At 48.3% G+C, this 20218-nt stretch overlaps 1 protein-coding gene across 1 annotated transcript in view; it reads left to right on the forward strand.

Annotated features, from left to right (window-relative positions):
• Nucleotides 1-11163, forward strand: part of HNF4A (hepatocyte nuclear factor 4 alpha) — a 31577-nt gene extending 20414 nt beyond the window's left edge. Inside the window, exons 6-10 of the mRNA XM_038369851.2 lie at nt 4156-4243; nt 5227-5382; nt 6583-6819; nt 8144-8266; nt 10084-11163. Coding sequence (XP_038225779.1) covers nt 4156-4243; nt 5227-5382; nt 6583-6819; nt 8144-8266; nt 10084-10226 — 747 coding nt within the window. The 3' untranslated portion in view covers nt 10227-11163. The remainder of the gene's footprint in view (nt 1-4155; nt 4244-5226; nt 5383-6582; nt 6820-8143; nt 8267-10083) is intronic.
• Nucleotides 11164-20218: the final 9055 nt, after the last annotated feature.

Here is a 20218-nt window from a genome sequence, read left to right on the forward strand (position 1 = left end):
CAGTGGAAATTAATCTGTGGCCAAGAGGAATGGCCCGATCTGCAAAGAAGTTGCACATTGTTTATGCAATTATCATGACTGCACAAGCAGATCAGATAACTGATACATACAATACTAGCACTGGCCATTTGCATGTGCAGTTAAGCAGACTGTTTGCACAATCGCTGTAACAATGTGCTCAGCTAGACAAATAATCGTACACACATTTTGCAAACAAAATTTTGCATTGGCAGATGGTTGGTGAATCATTGGTTAATGCTACTGCAGCACTTTGAAAACCTAAAGCACTATACAAATGCTTAGGATAATTAGATTGATTAGGTACTGTATATTGGCCTAACTTTTGAAGGCCTTTCTGTTGCCTAAGATTAAAAAAATCTATCTTTAATTCATTCACTGGGCCTGTGGTTTCATGGTGTCAGTGGTAACTGTTACTGATAGTGATTTATAAATTATAATAAAAATGTGTCTAAGCTCCCAAACCAACAGCAGCATCTCTGCAGACTGAAAAGTTGCAAATATATTTGTATTTAAAGCAAGATATTAAAGTAACTTACTTACCAAGACCAGGATAGAGGGCTCTGCATTCCCTTTGTAAGAACTGAACCATAAGATCTAAGGGTATGTCTACACTGCCAGCAGAGTGCGATTTCAGACATACCCTCGCTAGCTTTAATCTAGCTAGCTCAGGTCCGTGGCAGCCCGGGCTTCAGCACAGGCCGGCCACCCAGGTAAGAACCCAGGGTTCCAAGAAGGCTTGCATAATGCTACTGGTCCCCCCACTAGCTAGATTGAAGCCATCTTTGGCATGTCTACACAAGCTGCAATCATACTTTAGACATGCCCTAAAGCAGCCTCAGTGGCACAAGGAAATGCTCAGTGTTAAGGGCTACATTTCAAAGTTGCGTGCAACTGCTGAAGTGGTGAAAATGCACAAATACCTATGTATAGGTACTCTTTCTCAAAATTCACACACATGAAAGTGGGGGTATGCAGGGAAAACTAGTGAGAGTCCATTTCTGTGGAGGGCTCACAGTGCCTGTAATGGGGCAGGAGGATGTTTCCAAGTTAATTGTTTTTTGTTCACAAACTTAAAAAGGGTCATTTTCATCCAGGATCAGGGACCAGTCCAATGACATCCGGATCAGGAGGTAGTTTTTACCGAATAAGAAGATTAGGATATTTAGAAAGTGAGAGTGCCCAGCTAGTCAAGAAAACCCACAGTCATCTCACAATGCAGATCACTGGGAAGTCTGCATATTTTATAGCCTTTAGGAATGCTCCCATCTCTGTCCATTTGGGTGCTAGCTTTGAATTATTTACAGTGATAAACAGCATGCTAAATTCCTAAAGCAAATACACTTAGAAATCACAAAAAACAAAATGGTGTCCAACGGCAAATTATATTTACCTAGCATACAGGCTGCAGCATATAGAGGACTAGATGCAGCTATTGTTCTATGAAGTCTTTCACTGCCACTTGGAATGGATGCTGTAAAACCCAGTTAATGCTTTATAGGATCTACAGCAGTTTGCACATGGACCGTCCTCACCAAGTGTCTTTGGCTCAGTCACAGGAATTTTTTAGAAAGGAAATGACCAAGGAGCAGATTGCCTGCCACACTGAAGAGAGGTTTTTCACATGCCCCCCTGCCCCAGTGTGACTCCTGGTCTGAGTAACTGCTCATCAGTGTGAGTAAGGGGTTCACAGTCTGGCCCAATATGTCAGGGAAGAATCCAGGAGGAAAACATTAGATTTTTTTTTCTGAAATGCACATTAAAAAACAAACCCACAATTAGACCCACATTTTCAAAGGAAGATGAACCACCTGACAGTGTGGGAGCCATAACTAGAAAAACATGGCAGCAAAAATGTGTGTGAGTCCCTGAGCTGGCTGCATAGAAGACACTAGAGAAATTTTCCATCAGAAAATGCAGTTTTGTGGAAATCAAAATGTATTGTGAAAACGTCAGTTTCAATGTACGTCAGTTTCAATATACTTTCCAACAGAAAGATGTCAAAACAAATTAATGTTGAAACACTTTGTTCTAAGGTAAAATACTTCATTTCGGCTTTCTCATTCTGAGTCATTTTGTTTAGACTTTTATATTCAATTAAAATATTAATCTTAATATTATATTGGTATATGTTATAGATAATATTTTAATCAAATATAAGGTCAAAATGAATCAACAATATCAAAACAAAACATTTCAACATTAACAACATAATTCAAAATTATTGAAACAAAATGTTTCGATAGTTGTGAATCAAAACATTTTGGCATTTTCATTTCATAGGAAATTGTGAAACTTCAGCTTTCCGTTCTGATTCAAAACTATTTATTTTTTAAGTTCCGAATTCCCTGAGGAATGGAAATTCCAGTTTTGACCAGCTCCAGTACACACAGATAGCTGTAGTTACACAACAAACTGGGCGACTGCACATATCTAGCCATCTGCACATGCACTTCACGTTGTGTTGCACAAATGAGGATTTCACAACACCTTGAAGCATTCACCCTTTTTGCAGAAGTCCCTGTTCTATTTATTTGCATAATACCTTTGTCCCCTCAAGTGTCAGCATCTTTTCTAATCAGAGCTTTGTTCTAGCCCATTTGCATTCTCTTGACACTTATGGTAGAGTGAGGTTTTCCTTGGCTTCATCTGGTGCTGAAAGATAACACCCTGGAAAACTGATATGTTCTTGCTCCGTTGCTTCAGTCTCCTTGTCTCCCTGTTTGTTCAACGCATAGAGGCTGGACCATCCTCATTAGGACACACTTTTCCAAGTCTCTCCATTAATGTTTAATAGTTGTTTTCTTCAGCCAACATCCCTGGCTGGCTATTAAGAAGCAGCTTGGCCACACTGTCCAATAGTTAACCTTTATTTCTACAAAAGCTTTGAAATTGTTAACAGAAGTGGGAAGATCCGGGACATTCTCAGGAACTACTGAGGGGTGTAACATGAAGAACGTCAATTATTAACGTCAGGGCAGAAAAACATCTCTGTGCCTTCATTGGTCTAAACGGTCCATTGCCACTGGGGGAGCAAATGACCAGGAGATGACCCCACCCGCTGGTGGGACATAGCACATGGCATGGTGATCCCATCCGCTGGTGGGATGTAGTGCGTGACACGGTGACCGCCCTCCTGGTGGGATGTAAGCATGTGAGATTGTGACCCCTCTCAGTGTGGGACAAACGGGGGACATGGAAATGATCTACTCATTGTCATGATGTAGAATGTGAAATGGAGACCGCCCTCTCCCCTGGCATGAATGCATTATGCAGGAGTGACCCCTGCTCCCCCAGCTCTCTAGCATGGCACATATCATGCAGGAGTCACTCTGCCTCTCTGGTGTGAGTGTCCAATTCTATTCCAGTCAATGCAATATTATTGGTGTGACAAGTTCTGTGAGAAAAAGACAGACATCTCAGGTACCTGTCTGAGGCAGGAAGCCCCCCATCAGGCTGGGTCACAGACTCTCTGCTTGTCTTGATCCCTGCTTGTCACGACTATCCATTCCTGAGCCAGTGGCTGGCTGCTCTGTGGGGTGATGCCATCTCTCTCTTTTCTCCCAGGGTCAGTCACAGTTTCTCCTAATCACTTCTTGCCCTTCCTTATACTTGGGACACTGGAGCAGGAAGTGTGTGTGTCTCTCTCAGTCTCTGCTGCCATGCTGGGTGCACAGTTGCTTCTCAGACTGGGCTTTGTACCTCCTGATTTCCACCTCTTGTGTGTGATCAGCAATTGTCAGAGCCGGCCTTAGTGTTGCACATGCCAGTGCAGTGAGGTGGGTGAGAATTCTGAGCAGGGATCTGGACCAGTCCAGCTTGCTGCTCACTTTAATTTGTTCTTCCCAGTGGCTCGTAATTGTGTGTTTCAGATGCTGGGCTAGTATCTTGAGCATCTTTTGGTTTAGATTGTTGACTCCCTGGCCAAGGGGTTGGAGGTGCTGCAACTGAGGAGCAGTGAGATGGAGGAGTACATTGTTTTTGAACCCCCACATATAAGAGGAGTGAGGACCCCACTCCTCTGCCCTGAGTGCACAATGCAGGAGTGGGTACTTCCTCTACATTCTACTTATGTGAAATCAAAGCACTTGCCCCCCTTTTCCCAGTCACCCAGATAATATGTCTCTGTCCTTGCAGGTGGCACTGCTGAGGGCACACGCAGGAGAACACCTGCTCCTGGGAGCTGCTAAGAGGTCCATGGTGTTCAAAGACATCTTGCTATTAGGTAAACCACTTCTCCTCTATGCCAGGATTCTGCTGCTTCCTCTAGTAAAGCGGATACACTCACATAGGAGCATCCTATTTAGGGATTTGAAGGGGATGGGCATTTTGTTTTGTCCTGTGTCATTTTTGCTGAATGGCACGTTGGGTCAGAATTCTCATGTATCCAGGGAACCCAGCATTGCCCTGGGGTTTGGTTGGTGTTTCAGATCTAAGGGCTTGGTTCACATTTCCACCATAAAGTTCCATTACAGTGCTCCAGCAGGGTAGAGGGGCCTACAGGTCATTGACCCTCCATTAAGACCCCATCACGCTGCCAGAGAGGTGAAAAGAGGCCTTAGTGTAAGTGAGAAGCAAAGCCTCCATCTTCATTCAGCTTTTCCTTGTTGCAATGATCTTCCTTTGCCCAGTAATAGAGTGAGAAGAGGCTGCTTGGGTAACATAGGTCAGCATTTATGACCAGCACATCCCTTCTGCTACAGGAGAGGAAGGCAGTGGATGTATATAGAGACAGGCCCATTTGCTGCTCGGGGATGAGTGGAAGAGGAAACTTCACTTGTCCCAGGTGGGTTTATTCCTGTTCTGAGATAGAAAAAAAGCCCAGTTGCTAAAGCCCAGGCCTGTTGTGCTCATTAGGAAACCACTAGCATCTTGCAGCATCCTGTACCAAAGTAATGGTACCTGTCCCATGCATGGCCCACCCATGGGGAGCAGCTTTGTGATGTCCTTGAAGTCTATAAATGATCCTGCGTGCTTGTTGATTCAGGAGGCCAGAGTCATGTGTCTCCACTTACACTCACACCCACATACCACACTTTATTCCAGTCTTGGTCATGTGAGGTGAGGAGTGAATGTGTGAACCCCTGGTCAGCATTGTAAGTCTTGGTGGATGTAATAAAGTCTGAGGTGCTCAGGTGCCTCTTTGTTGCTGATTTGATCATGAGCAGCAAAGAAGGCTGGTGATATAGTTCTATTGTGTTCCTAAAGGAAATGACCACATAATCCCCCGGAACAGCCCTGAGCTGGTGGAGGTGATCCGTGTGGCCATCCGAATCCTCGATGAGCTGGTCCTGCCATTCCAGGAGCTTCAGATTGATGACAATGAATATGCCTGCTTGAAAGCCATCATCTTTTTTGACCCAGGTAGGCCCAAACCTTCAACAATTAATCACCGGAAAAGATCTCTTCTTACAAAACCCAGAGTAGCAACTGCACAAGAGCTTCGCCCTGCTCGCACACTAGCCAGTGCCCCAGCAATTTGGTACAGTGTTGGTGGGATGGACCTGGTTTTCTCAAGGTTGTTTCCTCAGTGCTTTCAGAGCCCCTTCAGGTTCCCAAATCCCTTCTGGGACCCTGTGTCTCCTTGCAGGGTGCTGCCTTTTGGATACAATGAGATAGTGCTGGGCCTATTATGACAGAGGAATTTGACCCCCTGAATACAGTTAAAAAGGCAGCAGCCCTGGCGGGCAAGACAATGGGATTGTTACTAGCAGAGCTTGGAGCTCTGGGAAGGTGCTGGTTCCATAGTGTTCCTGTGGGGTCAATGGCCAGACTACATCCATAACTTCCTTCATTTGTAGACTTTTACTACACAGGGCTTCTTGGTGCAAAATGCAATGTATATTGGTGAAGCTAATTCCTGACTGATGGTGGCGCCTATACAGCCCGGGGGCTGCATATTTGAGACCCCTGGTCTAAATAATACTTAGTCCTGCAATGCATGGACTGGACTAGATGACCGCTGGAGGTCCCTTCCAGGCCTATGATTCTATGATTCTTCAGGATGGTGTGGTCACTTTGTGCTGCTCAGGTGGCACAAAGAGACTAGATCCTGGCCTTAAATAATTAGCAGAGAATTCCCCTTGTGGAAGGGACTTCTCTTTTCATCTAAACCTGGAGAATGGGGCTCCTATGCCAGCTCACCCCCTCCTCATACATGGCAGGGGCCTGCCAGGTAAGGAAGGGGACATGTCAAGGCAGGCCTGGAGGTGACAGAACAGAGCTGTGCTACACTGAACCTCTGCTGGTGATATGTGCATTAGGGACCTTATACCGGTGGTGTTAGCACAGTCCTTAGGCAGCACCTATGGATGCTGGGGCAAGGTTGGTGCAGAACAATGGAGGCATAACTGGCTTATGGATGGCTCCCACCTCTGTGCCAAGCCAAGTTTGGATGCAGGGGAGAACTCGGCCCTAGAAAAAGAACCACGAATGTCTATAAAACCAGATTGCAGGGAGCCAGAAAGACAACCCAGGCCAGGCTGAGCCCAGGGCTCATGGCACTGGAGAGGGGCTCTCCCTTGGGAAACAGCGCTCCATTTTTTGTTCCGTGGTTTGTTTCAGACGCCAAAGGGCTGAGCGACCCCACCAAGATCAAGCGGATGCGGTACCAGGTGCAGGTCAGCTTGGAGGATTACATCAACGACCGGCAGTATGACTCGCGGGGCCGCTTTGGCGAGCTGCTGCTCCTGCTGCCCACCCTGCAGAGCATCACCTGGCAGATGATTGAGCAGATTCAGTTTGTCAAACTCTTTGGCATGGCCAAGATTGACAACCTGCTGCAGGAGATGCTGCTAGGGGGTGAGTATCTGTGCTCAGCCTCCGTAAACCTAATCCTCAGCACAACCCCATCACCCTCTCATCACTGGGTGGGAAAGAGCTGGGATCAGAATGGGGAGTGTCTTTGATTCCCAGTCCTGTGCTCAGACCTCTTGATGCAGGGAGCTGAGCACATCAACCCAAGGAGATCACCTATCTTCATTCAGAAGCTGCAGCTTGTGAGAGATGTAATTAATTCCTTCCCCCTGCAGCTTGCATTATGTTTCATGTACCATGTGCTGGGTAATAACAGGAGAGCACTGTGCTCTTATTACACAAAACTGGCTGTTTCTGCTATAGGCGCCGATTCCATGGGTACTCTGGGGCTGGAGAATCCACGGGAAAAAAGTAGTAGGTGCTCAGCACCCACCAGCGGCCCCACTGACCAGCTCTTCTCCCTTCCCCACAGTGCCTCCCGCCCACCGGTGATCAGCTGTTTAGCGGCGTGCAGGAGGAGCGGGGGGCAGGAAGAGGCAGAGCAAGGGTGAAGCATGCTCAGGGGAGGGGGCGGAATAGGGTGGGAAGAGGCGGGGTGGGGTGGAGCCTTGGGGGAAAGGGTGGAGTGGAGACGGGGCCTGGGGCGGAGCAGGGATCAAGCATCCCTAGGGAAACCAGAAAGTTGGCACCTCTGGTTTATGCAACTGTTTACAGAGCGTCAGGTTAGCATTCCTAGCCATGAGCACACAGACTGACTTCCTTTAGCCTCCTCCAAACCCTTTCCTCCTGCAACCTGTGCTCCTCCCAAGTTCCATGCAGGTTGCTACATGTAGCGAAGGTGCTGCTTCCTAAAAGAAGCAGTTGCTGAAGGGATGACAAGCTGCCCCTCTGTCCTTACATCACCCCCATGCACATTGAGAGGATGCATCTCCCAAAAGTCAGAGTCGGCTACTTACCCATGTCCTGTTTCCCCCTAAGAGAGTCATGGGAGCAATATGTGCACTAAAGGGCAATGGAAAGGTTTGGTAAAGCATGGCCCAGCTTTACCACTAGCTGCTAAAAGCTCAGATAACCTCATGTGATGTATATAGTGGAGCAGCAGTTTGCCCCTGTGCTGCTCCTGCACTTAGCTCTTCCCCTGAAGCCCAAGAGGAGAGGAGAGTGACACTGCAGCTGGTGTTGCTGTGGCAGAGGTGTGGTCTCAGTGGAAGACAGGGAGGGAGCGTGTCCTGATCATTTGCACAATAGTGCACCTGGAACTCCTGGCATAGCTGTGAACATTTTGCCCTCCCGGGCTATACTCTTTTGGACTGTCGAGTGCTTTCCCCTTCCGTCCTGCTCACAATGACTGACACTGAAATGGTTCTAGGCTCGTCAAGTGAAACGCCTCATGCTCACCACCCTCTGCACCCACATCTCATCCAGGAGAATCTGGGGACGAACGTCATAGTAGCGAACACGATGCCCGCTCAGATGCACAATGGGCAGATGTGTAAGTATTCCTAGCAGGACTGACAGCTGCCAAAACAGACCTTGTTTGTTTGGAATAAAGCTAAATGAAATGAGTAAGAAGTGTAAGAATCAGGCTGGCATTCCAGTGACATCCCTGAGCCTCAAGGGCCACCCCAGCATATTCTATACCGCAAAGCCACAGTGATGCAAGATGGGTATTATGGTGCTAGAAACTCCTCTGCAGAAAGACACACAGGGAGGCGGGGAGGTTAGAGTAGATTAGATTGAATGCTTGATTCAACTGAACACTCCCTAGCAGATTGTAGTTTTTACAGTAGCTCTAATTTGGGGACAAATGCTCCAATCCAATGCATGACTCCGAGTGCTGATTAGATCAGGCCCCGAAAGACTAGCCTGGTATGTCTGGGGGAAAACCAGTAAAACTTCTGCTAATGTTTTCCCTGTCTTGGCCTCCCCATTGTCTTTCTGTCCAAGAACCCAGCATGAGGGGGTTGAACACTAGGGTATCACGCTTGGCCACAGCACAAAGCTAGATCTCGAAGATGACATTCAAACGCAACCTACCAGTAGGGTTGCCAACTGTCGAATGGCACAAACCCAAACATCCTTGCCCTGCCCAGTTCCCCACCCCTTCCCCAAGGCCCCACCCCTGCCCTGCCCCTTCTCCAAGGCCCCGCCCCCACTCACTCCATCCCCCATCCCTCCCCCTCACTCACTTTCACTGGGGTGGGGCAGAGGGTTGAGATGCGGGAGGGGGTGCAGCCTCTGGGCTGGGAGGGTGGGGCCAAGGGGTTAAGAGTGTACAAGGTGGCTACAGGCTGAGCCTCAGGCAGGGGGTTGGGGTGCAGGAGGAGGTGCAGGCTCTGGGAGAGAGTTTGAATGAAGGAGGGAACTCTGGGCTGAGCCTGGGGCAGGGGGGTTGGGGTGCAGGGGCTCTAGAAGAGAGTTTGGGTGAAGGAGGGGGTGTGGGCTCTGGGAGGGCGCTTGGGTGCAGGAGAGGGGAGGGGTTGGGCTCTGGGATGGAGTTTCAGTGGGGACTCTGGGCTGGGGCAGAGGGTTGGGGTGCAGGAGGTGGACAGGGGCTCGGTGCTTACCTCGGGTGACTCCCGAAAGCGACTGGCACATCCCTCCGACAGCGGCTTCTAGGTGGAGGGTGGCCAGGGGGTCCCCGCATGCTGCCCCTGCCCACAGGCACTGCCCCCACAGCTCCCATTGGCTGCAGTTCCCAGCCAATGGGAGCTGCGGAATCACTACTCAGGGCAGGGGCAGCGTGTGGAGACCCCCTGCCTCCCCAGGAGCCACAGGGACAGTGCCGACCACTTTCAGGAGTGGCACAGGGCCAGGGCCACAGTAGGCAGGGAACCTGCCTTAGCCCTACTGCCGCGCTGGACTTTTAACACCTAAAATCTTCCAGTTTAGCTGCAGTAGACTCTAGGAGATAGAGCATTATTCTGGGAGACTCCCGGTGAAACCAGGAGGGTTGGCAACCATACCTACCAGGTGAATCTTCAGTGCAGAGTAAAAGGCAGGCACAGAACTCCTGATCCTGTGCTTCTTGCGGCTGTCTGCACTGGAGACTGTAGTGCAGCCTAAGCAGCAGCATGTGTACAGCCCACTGGAAACCATGTTTTCACTGAAGAACACATGGCCTCTCTTTTGCATCTATAACCCTTGTGTCAGGACTAGAAGGATCCAACCATACCCAGACTCTTAGCCCTCCCCCAAACTCTGGGGTATATGGAATTGGGATCCAGATCTGAATGTTGCATCTTGAATCCTCATAGCCCGGTAGCATCTGCTCCTTCTGCCTTTGTAACATAGTGTTTCTTTCTGCAGCCACTCCAGAAACGCCACAGCCTTCCCCCCCTGCAGGCTCAGGATCTGAGCAATATAAACTACTCCCTGGGGCCATCGCTACTGTAGCAAAACAGCCAGCCTCAATCCCACAACCCACTATCACAAAACAAGAAGTCATCTAGCAACTCCCAGAGGGAAACCAGCCTGTTTTAGAAAGACTGCGTAGGGGAAAACAGACTGACTGTCCCAGTGAAGACGGATGCTATCGGTGGATTCGCAGGCACAAACGCATCAGCTTGTTTATTGGAATAAAGCCAAAGGCTGTCTTTGTGCAGCTAGGGAGAGCATGTGCCATGGTCCAGCTGAGAGTTACATAACTGGGAGTTAAACATAGTGAAATCATTAGTTCTAATATGAACGGCCAGAACTGAAACTCATGCCTGCTGGTGACTCTTTTGAGATTTGCATTGACTGGCTGTGAGGTTGCGCCTGGCCATTTCTTTACTGCCTCGGAGTGGGTTCAAAGCAAACCAGACACTACTGAAAAAAAAGGACTTGTCCAATACAGACGTTGCATTTGAAGGAAAGGCAGAGATGTCTGCTGCTGTCTTTAAAGCTTCTCAGAATAGTCCCAAGTTTCAGCCGATGTTAATGGATCTAGAAATTCTCTGGAAAGCATCATTCCAGGGGTGGGGGTCTCATAACCCCTTGTGATAATATTTAGGTAAAGTCTGGTCCACATGGTGAGTGAGTTGGGCTGGGAAATAATTGGCGCTTCTGGATTCACTGCCATTTCAGACTGAAATACTGCACCGATCTCACTAGAATGATTGCTGGGATCCTGTGCATGTCTGTGCCTCCTAGTGGTACTCACACAGATTAACTATAAGCAAAAGCTTATCTGCAGCCTGTTCATGGGAGATTATGGTGGGAGGAGGCATGAAAGGGAGTGGGGAGGATTCAGAGGTGGAGAGATGGACCTAAGACACAAAGGTTAGACCAGAACCTCATGTTCCTCAAGGCTTGGGAGTAGCTGGACCCAGCGGCTTGGTCCAGGCCCATCTTTAATCCCAAATGATGAATTAGAGCCATGGCTGGTGCCATTTGGACTTCTACACAACAGTACAACTGGTTTCAGAGTAGCAGTCGTGTTAGTCTGTATTCGCAAAAAGAAAAGGAGTACTTGTGGAACCTTAGAGACTAACAAATTTATTTGAGCATAAGCTTTCGTGAGCTACAGCTCCGATGAAGTGAGCTGTAGCTCACGAAAGCTTATGCTCAAATAAATTTGTTAGTCTCTAAGGTGCCACAAGTACTCCTTTTCTTTTTGCGAACAGTACGACTGGTTGATCACAGATTTATAGGGTTTTATATCATGACAGAGATTAGTCGTGACAGTCCGAAAGATACAGACTGTCAAAGCATGAAGACAATTAGAAACCCTGGGAACCTCAAACTCTGCTGTGAAGTTCTCAAGAGGTCAGGGAGAGACGTTTTATTATGTCCCACCCTGGCCTGTACCCTCGCCACAGAAGCTCCTGGGTTTTACTTTGCTTGTGTTTTTCTTTTGCTCACTGAAGCCTATTGGTGCTATTCCCTGCAGCTCCCCCCACCACAGGGAAAGAAGGCCATGAAGCTAGCAATTTCTCTCTCCCTAAGAACTGAAATCGCCTCCTGGGGAAATACTAGCTTTTCCTGACCATACACTGTATTTCTGCGAGGTCTTGGCCTTGTGGGAACATCAAGAAGTGGTGGAGTCACAACTGCCAAAAGCTCTTGGGACAAATCCCCAGCTAGTGTAAATGAAAGCTCCTCTGATTTACACCTGCTGCAGATACGGCCCCTGGTTTTCAAATGCAAAAACCGACACCCTGCCCCTGTATGCGGGTATCAAAGTATTGTATTGTCTGACCCAATAGCATTTTGCTGAGTAATTTATTGCAATGATGAATCTAATCATTTTCTATACATTATTTTGTAAATCACATTGATTATTTATGATCAGGAAATTAAATGCAAACAACTTAATAACGAGACCATCTTTTTCCAAGTGTATGTAGAGATAGTGTGTGAGGAATATGTCTCAGTGCACATTTCATTCGCATGAGACATCCCCAATACAGTACATTAATTTTTTGCTGGTTACTGCCTTCCAATGGAAATAGAGGAATATTTCTTCACTAGAGTTTGTATTAATAAGAAAAGAAATAAATGCAAAAATATTTTCTAACTTTTCCTGGACAAATGGATTTTTTTCTTCTGGGAGGATAGTTCTAAACCTCCAGGCCCTAGTTAATTCTGGCAAAAAGGAGTGTGCATACCTTTGTTTTCCCAATTACACGACGGCTGAATTTGACCCATAAACCAAATGGGTCTTCAACAGTGTTGCCAGCTCTCATTTTATCACAAGTCTTTCAATATTTGGTATTTTTCTTAAAGCCCCAGGTGCTGGAAGCATACGATTGCATGAGAATTTCATTTGAAAAAGTAACTTTCTAGACATTGTGGTTGTAGAGAAAAGCTTCAACACATGTCAATTAACAATTACTCTGTGAAGGCTCAGAAACCAGAGAGTAAAGAAAAAGAAGCCAAAATCTATTTTTCTTAAATCCCAGGATTTTTTAAAGGAAATCACATGATTCTTGGGGGGGGTTGACTCATGATTTTTGACTGTTTTGAGGAGGCAATGCTGCTTTAGTTCTACACCCCACGTCCACTAGTTCCAGGGAGGTGTAAATGAAGGCAGAATTGAGCCTACAATGCCCAAAAGGATGACAAAGTGAATTAATCTGCCACATGTTCAGAAAACATGACCTATGAAGGAAGATTGAAAAAACTGGGTTTGTTTAGTCTAGAGAAGAGAAGACTGAAAGGGGACATGATAACAGTTTTCAAGTACATAAAAGGCTGTTACAAGGACGGGGGAGAAAAATTGTTCTTCTTAACCACTGAGGATAGGACAAGAAGCAATGGGCTTAAATTGAGGAAGGACGGTTTAGGTTAGACATAAGGAAAAACTTCCTAACTGTCAGGGTGGTTGAGCAATGAAATAAATTGCTTAGGGAGGTTGTGGAATCTCCATCATTGGGGATTTTTAAGAGCAGGTTGGACAAACACCTGTCAGGGATGGTCTAGATAATACTTAGTCCTGCATTGCATGCAGGGGACTGGACTAGATGACCCCTCGAGGTCCCTTCCAGTCCTACAATTCTATGATTCCATGGTTGTGAAGGTGAAGAAATACACTGACAATTAGGGAAGGCAGTTAATGACCTGCCCTTCTGATCAGATGAGTTTAATCTAAGCTATAGTGTTCACCATAAGACATACATCCCAACATTTCCAGTGACTAAAGTAGGATGAGTCCTGCTCCCAGTTCGTGGGGTTGGGGGGGATCAGATGCTGCCCCTTGGAGGTGGGGGAAGTTGTAGAGTGAGCCCCTTCTGCACTCACCCTGCAGCAGCAACTCTTGCAGCTCCAGTCCCATGGAGCAGGCTGGGCTCAGCTCCCTGGTTCGAGCATTGTGACTTGGGCCCAGACTCATGGGGTTGCAGCAATGCTCAGGTTTGGCCTGACCCCTCTGATGGGGTGTGACTGGGCCAAATTTGAGTGAGTGGCACTGCAACTGCATGCCCCAATTCGCAACATCAGAGGGGCTGAGCCAAACCTGAGTGGTGCCGCAACCCCATGCTCCTGAGACCAGCTCACAATGCCTTACGTGGGGAACTGAGCCCAACCAGCCCCACAGAACAGGAGCCACTCAACCAGACCAGGCGGTTTTGGGGAGCAAAGTGGAGCAGTCCTTCGAAACCCAGGGCTAGGACTGCCATCTGTCTAATCGCACAAACCCAAACACTCTTGCCCTGCCCCAAGGCTCTACCCCTTCTCTGAGGCCGTGCCCCCACTCACTCCATCCCCCTCCCTCCGTCGCTCACTCTCCCCGATCCTCACTCACTTTCACCAGTCTGGGGTAGGGGTTTGGAGTGGATGGGGGGATGCGGGCTCTGGGAGGGAGTTTGGGTACAGGAGGGGGCTCAGGGCTAGGACAGGGGGTTAGGGTGCAGAAGTCAACGCCCCACAGTTCCCAACCAATGGGAGCTGCAGTGTCGGCGCTCAGGGCGGAGGTAGCGCACAGAGGTGGCCGTCCCTGCCTGCACCTAGGAGCCGCAGGGACATGCTGCCGCTTCCAGGAGCTGTGCGGAGCCAGGGCAGGTAGGGAGCCTGCCTTAGCCTCGCTGCACTGCCCTCTTCAACCAGACTTTTGGCCTATTAAAATCTCCCAGATTGCTTTCAATAGCAACCAGGAGATTGAGGCCAAATCCGGGAGGTCTGGCAAGCCCTACCCTGGGCTGTTGGGAGGTTTGGCAAGATAAGAGAGGTTGAGAGATAGAGGCCTAGATTTCTGTAATAACTGAGACTTTGCTGAAGGAAAGACAATCATACATTGGCGAGGGGTGACAGGCTTTCAGTTGTAGGCTCCGTCAGATAGTCACCGCAAGCCATTCCCAACACAGGGCTGCTCAGTGGCCTATGTGAAATGAGTTGGGGGGTTCTCAGTCTATTTCCCAATGGGGACAGGCACTCACCTCACCTCTGGAGCTGCTTTTGTTGTAAGGCCACCTGGAAACCTGATTCTGTTTTAGGTGGAAAGTTGACAGCAGGAATGAGCCCAGGACCCAAATTCAGAGCTAGTTTCCCCATACTTTAGGGTTCATGTTACATCTTCAAAGCTTGGGAGCCCAGCTCTAGCTGGAAAATAGACAGTCCTGGAACCTGAACTCCACTGTTCAGTTACAGAACAGGTTCAGCAAAGGAAGTAGCAGGACAAGTTCCCATCTCCCAGTCAGGCACCTGTGTGGTTAGCCTGCTTTGGTCCAAGCAAATGGGGTCAGCTTCTTGCCTCTAATAATGTGCAGCTAAGCCCAGGCCTCGCTCAATCTGGCCCAGCAAATGTGTAATAGTGCCGTTGTTTTACCTTGGTATGTGTTCAGTAAATCCATAGACAACATCAAATCTGTGAAGCAATAAATTCTCCTGGACTGCTGCCCACAAATTGCTCCACTGAGGTTACCCTTTGCCTAGTTAATCTATTTTAAATCAGCGTAGACCCTACCTTGCTACCTACAGTTTGTGCTGGAAAAAAAAAACACAACCTCTCTCAGAAACAACTCTGGCCTCAAGTCAGCTCCACTGTTACAACACTCCCTCATCTTTCACCCCCGACAAGACACAACCAGGGAAGCTTCAGGCTGTCCCAGGCCCAGCAGAACAATGTTTTACCCTTTCTAAGGCTCTTGCCACTAAATGGCTCCCATGTCCATGGTTCATTTTGTTCTCTCTAAGATCATTTTCTTACACTATCTCTGACCAGGAGTGTGCTTTGTTCCCCTTTACCGGCCCTCAGATTTTAAGCATTTTCTGGATAGTAGCAGCATTATCTTCAGCAGTGAGGGTTTACCCTGACAGCCAAGCCACGTTGTGAGAAAGTGGGATTTTTAGGTGTGCTGTAAAATGGGATCTCATTCATTCCTTATGTCAGCCGGCTCTGAAATAGCTAATGGACCTCGGAACTTTTCACTTTTCCAAATGCTTTCATCTGTCAGTGGAACATAGGAATGGTAACTTGAGTTTTACAGCCCATAGAGCATGCCTGACAAAAGTAACTATTGCTGCTATTAAACCCTCAAGTACACACACAGCACTGATAGCCATAAAAGCAGGAGCCTGCAGGAACAACGTGGCACTGCTGAGACAGGCATTTCCCTGTGCCAGGCTGTACAGTCCCTTCAAGGCTGATGGCAAGAATTGCAGCTCGATTTCGAGCTACTCTGTTCTGCACCACGAAGACCCTTTCCATTCAAAGAGATGGCACTTGTGGCCGGAGGCTAGCGTGGACATTCCAAATCCGCCTCCCAGTTCCTAATTATAAACTGCCAGCAAAGGTGTGACCCTGTCAGTTTTAAACACAGTGAGAGAGCTGCAAATCACCAATAAAACACCACTACTCTGTCAGCCTTGGCAGGTATAGAATAAACAGACAAGCACAGTGCTGTCAGGCTTCACATTCACTTCCTTTAACTCAGCAAGGCCAGCTCTTCAGCTGGGGTAAAGCACTACAAGCCCATTGAAGTCAGTTTACACCAGCTGAGGATCTGGCTCTGAAAGAGGCCTCTTCTGAGCTTGCAAATTAAGGCAAGTTGGGAATTGAACTTCCAGGGTTTGCCTGCCCACTCTGTTACTCTTTAGCTCAAGTTGCAGCAGCTCCTGCTTTTCTTCTGGAGCTCCTAGGTTCACTCCCTGGGGTGTTGTCTAAAATGGCTGCCATCACAGATGCATGATCTGAGGCTGTGCCCTAAGGGTACTGCTGCAAGTTGGCTGCAGAGTCAGGACACCACGCCCTGCTCTAACCATTAGACAATGTTCTCCCTCTGGAGAGTGTCAAGAGGTGATAGACAGACATAAATAGGGGCATTTGAGCCTAGGGTGACCAGAGAGCAAGTGTGAAAAATCAGGACAGGGAGCTGGGGGGTAATAGGTGCCTATATAAGAAAAAGTCCCAAATATCAGGACTGTTCCTATAAAATTGGGACATCTGGTCTCCCTATCTGAGCCCCTCAGTTCCATACTGTTCTCATCACTCCACTAAAATCACCCTCAGCTGTCACTTAGGAATTACCCCTGGAGTCAGATGTATGTGAGTCTGATACTCTTAGTCCCTTTGGGTTGTAGTCCAGTGCACTCCCAGAGGCTCCAGGCCTGGGGGAGGGCCGGGCAGCTGGTTACAGGTTTGCTGGCTCATACCTTTGCATTCGAGTGTGCTTATTTCCTGTATGAAATGCAGCTCTTTGCCCCAAAGCTCTCAGTACTGCGGAGCCCACAGCAGAGCATTCGGCAATCCTGAGGCCATGCAAGAGGGGAGATCTTCATTCCAGTGTTGGCTTCTCTCTTGGCACTGAGAAACACGGACCATTTGCCGAGCAGAGGCAACAGGCCGGGATATTAATTAGCTGAGATGACAAAGAGCCCAGCAAGTTTCCCGCAGGGCTCTGCTGCTCCTTTCCTTTCCAGTGAAATTTGGTCTGGTGAAAGCTGCCAGATTGACAGCTTTTTCAAACCAGCGGCTACTGTATGGGCATCAGCAGGGCAAGCTTCCCCCTACTCTGCCCCTCTTACTGGAATGCTCTCCTCTAAGAGTCAAAACAGAGCAAACTCTGTTTCTATAATATCCTGGGCCTCTTTGCTGAGGCTGCCATCAAGGGACTGGCAAGAGGCACAGATTCCTGAACAGCTAGTCACTGCCCCCAAGATGACTAATCTTCCAAAGGATCCACAAAACCGTGCAGCTAGCTTTGCTTTCATTCCAGGGTGCTGGAGTGTTGGGTCTAAGTCTTAAAGAAGAGTAAATTAGACTACCGGAATCCTGTAATATTTAAGGTGTTTTGGATTCTCCAATCCCCACTCCACTTATACTCTATTCTCAACTTAATTCTTGCAAAATGCAGGCATTGTTGCACACCTAGACGCTGGGGGAAAAGGAGGGATGATGATTCTTTTCACATAATACACTACCCTTTGCATTGGTTTGCAGGGCTGTGTTGCATTGTGCCTTTGTGTATCATGTTTGCTTATGTTGTATTTGTGTATGCTTACATACTTGACGGTAAAAAGAAAAGGAGTACTTGTGGCATCTTAAAGACTAACAAATTTATTTGAGCATAAGCTTTCGTGAGCTACAGCGATGAAGTGAGCTGTAGCTCACGAAAGCTTATGCTCAAATAAATTTGTTAGTCTCTAAGGTGCCACAAGTACTCCTTTTCTTTTTGCAAATACAGACTAACACGGCTGCTACTCTGATACTTGACTGTGTGCTTGTATACAGTTTCCTGTTTGCATGTTGGCCTGAGTGGGTGTGTTTGGGCAGGTTTGTGTATGTGTGCATACAGTTGCTTCCTTGTGTAAGTTAGCAGATTTGTGTGTTTGCGTAGGTTTGCATATTTGGATGTGTTGGTATATTTGTTGCCATTGTGCTGTAAATGAATGGCTGTTGGTGTTGAATTTGCACTATACTGTGTATAGTTGCTGACTGTAACCATTTGCATGTTTACACGTTAGTGAACTGAACTACGTATTTACATAGGTTTATATGTTTGTAGGCAGAATGTTTACATGCCTTCTCAGAGTTAAAGTTGTCATTTTTATGTAAGCGGGGGAATGGTCCCACTATTGTGGGGGACTTTCTTGGCTTCTGCACTACCCCAGTGAGGTGGGCTAGTGAAAGGATTTGAGTCCTCGCTCCCACTTCCTTTATCCAAAGGCCTCCCTGCCCGTGAGGACTCCCCTTCCACTCTCCTGTCTGGCAGAGTCCTCGTAACCCCAACAAGGCTGGGCCCAGGATTCCTGGGGGGCTCGACCCCCAACCCTGCTGCAGTCACCAAGGACAGGGGCTAGGGTGTCCCTGCTCCAGGGTACTCTCTCTGCACTGGGCACTTCCCTAACCCACTGATCATTTCATACAATTTAAAGCAAATGCAAGTTATTTAATCAACAATTAATTAAAAAAATAAGGAAAAATGGGAAAGGTTAAAGGAAAACACATCACCCCGCTCTGTGGCAGGGAACATCACAAACAGTGTCTCTGGAACATCACTCTGCTCCTTGTAGGTCCCAGGCCTCCTTCTCAGGCCCTGGCGGTGCTGCAGGTTGGACACTGGCTCTGGTGGTGGCCACATGCCTCTGGGCTTTGGGTGGTGGGACCCTTCTTTCCAGCATCAGCCCCCCGTCGGGTTAAGATCCCCCTCCCAGTCTGGCCTGCAAGGATCCTTGGCTTGGGGTGTCTTTCTGCACTGGGCCCTTTGCCCAGGGTCCCCCCTTGGCTGGCCCCAGTTGCTCACCATACCTGGCTCCAGCTCCAGCCCCAGCTCCACTCTGCCTCAGCACTGATGCTACTACTTTGCCTCCAGCCCCCTGGGCTGCTTCTCTGGCCCCTCTGGCTATGTGGTTGCAGCCCTGCTCCTAGCACAGGATCTGCTCTCTCTGGGCTGCTTTTCTGGCCCTGCTGGCTGGCACAGCTCTACTCCCCAGCTCAGCTTGGGCCCCTGCTCTCTCCTTAGCTCAGCCCCACTCTGTCTGACCCAGGCAATTCCAGCTCACAAGGAGAACTGGACCCACCCTGACTCCCTGATTAGCCTGCCCGCCCTGTCAATCAGGCTGATCTGGAGCATTGGCTTCTCCCCATTGTTCCTGGGGGCCTATCAGTCTCAGGGTCCTGATTTTCCTTCCTAGTTGTTTTGGTACTGGGAGCTAGCCAACCAAAACACCCCCACTGAGTCTCAGTAAGGGGACAAGAGTCCCCTTACACTTATAAAAGTATCCTACAGGCCAAAAGTATACATGGGGTCATGGATGTAAGGGCTAGGGGGAAAAGATGACTAAGTTCCCTCTGTGCTTCCTGTATTCTGGGGCAGTGCATGGGTCTGCCTTGCCCTCACTGTAAGTTAGAGCAGCCTCAGAGCTGCTCTGATTTATGCTGTGCTTTCCAGGGCCCCCTATGAACCCTGGTAAGCAGAGAACAGATGCAGTGGGATGCACTGCAGCCATGCCCTTATCCATCCCCTATGCCATGGGCTGTGAGCAGAGCCAGGTTTACACCAAGAGGCGGCCCTCTGCGCTGTGGGAATGATCAGGATCTGTTTCCACCTACTTTAAGGACTCTTTACATTGCCAAAGTGGTGTAAATGCACCCAGGAATACCTGAGAATCAGGCCCATGTTGTGCACAGGGGTTTCCTACCCAAACTACATTCCAGGCTCTGCTTCTTGCGAGCTGGCTTTGCAAAGCCAAGAATTTCAGGATGGTCAACTCCCTACTCAAATACGGAGCAAATTCATGGTGCTTGTATCATTTGTAGGCCCCCAAGGCTCAGCCTACATACCCTGGGAACCTTTGCCAGGCCCTCATGTGCTAGGCACTGCACGTAGATTATCTTTATTACCGGACTGTTATGTTTGCTCAGTTTAGTGATTAAACATCAGTTTAAAGCTTTCTCCTCTTGCTCTGCTGTTTGAAGTTGTGCTCTATTTTTGGCTTCATACAAATCACCCATCCCACCAGGACTGTAAAATGTTTATTGCTAATGGTGGCAAACTTAAAGAAGCCAAGATAACTTTCCCAGGCT

The sequence above is a fragment of the Dermochelys coriacea genome, chromosome 13, assembly GCF_009764565.3.
Source record: "Dermochelys coriacea isolate rDerCor1 chromosome 13, rDerCor1.pri.v4, whole genome shotgun sequence".
In the NCBI taxonomy this organism is placed as follows: Eukaryota; Metazoa; Chordata; order Testudines; family Dermochelyidae; genus Dermochelys; species Dermochelys coriacea.